Below are 3,889 nucleotides of genomic sequence, written 5' to 3' on the forward strand. Positions count from 1 at the left end.
AGTCTAGTTAGTATGCTAGCCTGGCAGAGCTAAGCTAGCTACTCTTAATGCACTTGCTAACTTTGGCACAAAGATGCTTTTGTGGCACGTGTAAAGGCAATATAAAACCACTATATTCCCAGTTAAACACGTGTAAAGGCAATATAAAACCACTATCTTTCCAGTTAAACACGTGTAACGTCAACATAACACTCTGAAAGATCAACCCGCTTAACGATCAGGTTTTAAATAAGTTGAAACACAGAAATAAGTGTTATACTAGTTGGAACTTACAGAGATTTTGGGTCCAGAGTTGAGTCAGAAGTGTTGCTTTAAAAAGGCGTCCTGTCACGTGACCGGTGGGAGATCCAACATGGCGGCCCGTCACGTGACCTGGGGGAGATCCAACATGGCGGCCCGCAGGACTCCGCTGGTTTGTTTACGATCCGGAGTCTGGAGCGTGTTGTTTTACTCCATCTATTCTCATTTCAGATTAGTTCTTGCAAATGAAGTGGATGTTTGTGAGAATCTGCGCATCGGACAATATCCTTTGAGTTGGAGATGGTCTGGTGTGGCTAGCCTAGCTGGGAGAGGGCTAGTGTGTTTAGCTAGCACTAGCTAGGTAGCTAGTATACGAAAACAATACACATAGTTTAATCATAGATAACTTAGGTACACAAAGCTCGGCCCTCCACACCAGCCGAGAGTTAGATTACATTATACACCACTCTTCGCATTTGAACAGACGTATCAAATCTGTTTATTTATATGTCTACTATAGCCAAGTAAGCTAAGTAAGCCAAGCTAAGTGAGAAGGGAATAGGTTATTTATGAATGGGATTTTACCTGATGAATGGGAATGTTACCTAGGCTGAACTAGAGAGAGTGTACGTGTCCTGACATCCTCAAACAGGGAGCTGAGCTTTGCTTTTGACCTACATTATACTAAGACGAACCAGAGGTACAACATAGTAGGCCTGGCGTGCTTCACACTTCTGTTGATATCTTGTTAGTAAACCTTAATGCTGCTCAAGTATCTATGCAAGGAACCCCGGATAGATGATGCTACTCAGGAGCCAGAGAGTTGCAAGGATATGATTGCTTGGGGTAAGTGGTGTTGTGGGAATTGTGAATGATGAGAGAACTTGGTCTGAATTTCCAGAATGCTTTTTGTTTATGACAACTCTCCTGTGTGTTTCTTGTTGTGTTTGTCTTTAGTCAGGGTTTGTTTAATTCTTAAATGGTGAATCTGATCTGATTTCAGTGGAGTGCCTACCTGCTCCTAACGTCAGCTGCCGCTTGGCCAACGGTTCAGAGGTCAAATTCAGCGGCGATGAGGTGGGCTTCAACAAAAGCATCCCCTGCAGAAACGTGTATGTACCGCACACTCAACACTCCACCATAGAAACGTGTATGTACCGCACACTGAACACTCCACCACAGAAACATTTACGTACCGCACACTCAACACTCCACCATAGAAACGTGTATGTACCGCACACTGAACACTCCACCATAGAAACATGTATGTACCGCACACTCAACACTCCACCATAGAAACGTGTATGTACCGCACACTCAACACTCCACCATAGAAACGTGTATGTACCGCACACTCAACACTCCACCATAGAAACGTGTATGTACCGCACACTCAACACTCCACCATAGAAACATGTATGTACCGCACACTCAACACTCCACCATAGAAACGTGTACGTACCGCACACTCAACACTCCACCACAGAAACGTTTACATACCGCACACTCAACACTCCCCCATATAAACGTGTATGTAATGCACACTCAACACTCCACCATAGAAACGTGTACGTACCGCACACTCAACACTCCACCACAGAAACGTGTACGTACCGCACACTAAACACTCCACCATAGCTTCCAGCAGGCTTCAATTTCGTTTCCATTGTGTACACATTGTAGCTTATTGTGTACACATTGTTGCTTATAACAACTGCACCCTCCATGCACCGAATTATATGAAGTTATTAAACTCTGTGTTCTTTTTTCTCTGCAGGAGTGGTTATTCCTACAAAGTAGCAGTGGCCTTGTCTCTCTTTCTGGGGTGGCTAGGAGCAGATCGCTTCTATCTGGGATACCCAGCTCTAGGTATGGTTACCCCGTACTGGCAGAACACACTGGCTAACATAGGATCTCACTGCACATACATAAACACAACACACACCTGTATGTTAACACATTGCACATGCATTAACACATTGCACATATACTGTATACACATCGCACATCATTTTGTATTTACCCTTTTCTCCCTGCGCTATATTTCTGCTGTCCTGTCTCTGCACTGTCCTGTCTGGTCCTGCACCCTGTCTACTGTTGTCTGTCCATCAGTGTTATGCACCAACTGACCAGAACACATTTCTAGTATGTGTAAAAACTAACTGGCAAAATAAAATCTGATTCTGATTGCTATTTGCTATGGTATGTGAATATCTTAATCACATTGCAAAAAATCGCAAACAATTTGAATGCAAATAATAGGTTGTTGGCCTCATTTACAGGCAATTTTGTGGCCTTTGATGGTCTAGTTACATCAGATAAGATGGTGAACGTAAATAGTGCAGTGGTTTCAGACAGTTCCTTAGTGGTGTGTGTTATTGTAGACTATTGATCTCTATGAAACCACTGACTACACTCCAACATGCTTCTTAAGAAAATATGTACTGATTTGTGTAGTGGTTTAAATACTACATGCTATTGACCTTCAAGGATTAAATGCTCCTTTGTTCATTAATGCTATATACCGGTTATTTCAGAAACTGGAGAAAGTACTCTGTTTATGTTGAAATATTTGTAAAGATTGTAGAGCTTCAAACTTGTTTATAACGCTAGTGCCTGACTATGAATTACGATTTACGAGTAATGAAATGTTCTTCCGTTAGCTCCTATATATATATATATATACACACACACACATACACACACACACACACACACACACACACACACACGCGCGAAAGGTATGGGATGCTGGGAGAGTGGGTGAAGTTGCGCAATTGGATTAAATAGATAAGTGTAGGTTTCATTCTGAAGGAAGTATGGGTATATATTTATCTATAGAGTCTATTGGTATTTATATTCGCATGTACAGAATGTAGATATCTCCCGAGTACTGGTTACACTTACCTTATGAAGGCACAGTCAACAGCTCCATCCCTCCCCAAAGTGGCTTGGCTGCCCGTTCATCTGGGGGATAGGCCTTGAATGTTCTAATTATATGTTTACAATTCTGTTAACATATCTTTTTTTTTTTTAATTCTCTAAGAAACCGAGGATGTTACCACTGCTTGTGAGGGCCTGAATAACAACGCCATTATCACACTAAGAAAGGGCCCGTTATAAAAAGCTGTTTCCCCTTCATTCTTATTGTCCTGAATCTCCCGTTTCCTGTTCCTTTTTATTAATTAGACACCTGCAAGATGACAAAAGAGCGAGTGTGTGACCCCCTGCCTGTCTGTGTGGGTGTGGTGGGCAGGGCTGAAGGGTGGGCGGACCCCCTGCTGTGAGGGCTCCAGCCAGCGTGTGAGGCTGCACTGAGAAGCACCTGGTTAGCGTTGGCACGGGTTGCCGTTGGTTTAGCCATGGCAACGGCTGTGTAGTAAGCTGGCATAGCCGGCTATTGTGGCTCAAAAGGTCCACCCAGGAAGCAACAGAACTCACTAACGGAGCAATCTGGAGCAGTAGTGTTAATAATGATTTGGGGGTAATTATTTTTAATCACGCAAGTTGTATTTGCCTGCAATTAATCTTCTCATTAGTTGAACTGTGCTTCTTGGGACAGAGTACGTAATTGCGGTGTGGGCTTTGTCCTGATTCAAGACCAAGGAAGAATTTACCATACTTTTAAAATCAGCAATCCATACTACCA

General features: G+C 42.9%; 1 protein-coding gene across 1 annotated transcript in view; it reads left to right on the forward strand.

Moving 5' to 3' along the window:
• Positions 1-388: 388 nt before the first annotated feature.
• Positions 389-3,889, forward strand: part of tm2d1 (TM2 domain containing 1) — a gene marked incomplete at both ends in the record, with an annotated part of 9,719 nt that continues 6,218 nt past the window's right edge. The window contains 4 exons of the mRNA XM_084462027.1: positions 389-523; positions 1,014-1,086; positions 1,244-1,352; positions 2,018-2,109. Coding sequence (XP_084318153.1) covers positions 389-523; positions 1,014-1,086; positions 1,244-1,352; positions 2,018-2,109 — 409 coding nt within the window. The remainder of the gene's footprint in view (positions 524-1,013; positions 1,087-1,243; positions 1,353-2,017; positions 2,110-3,889) is intronic.

The sequence above is a fragment of the Borostomias antarcticus genome, assembly GCF_949987555.1.
Source record: "Borostomias antarcticus genome assembly, chromosome: 3".
Classification (NCBI taxonomy): domain Eukaryota; kingdom Metazoa; phylum Chordata; class Actinopteri; order Stomiiformes; family Stomiidae; genus Borostomias; species Borostomias antarcticus.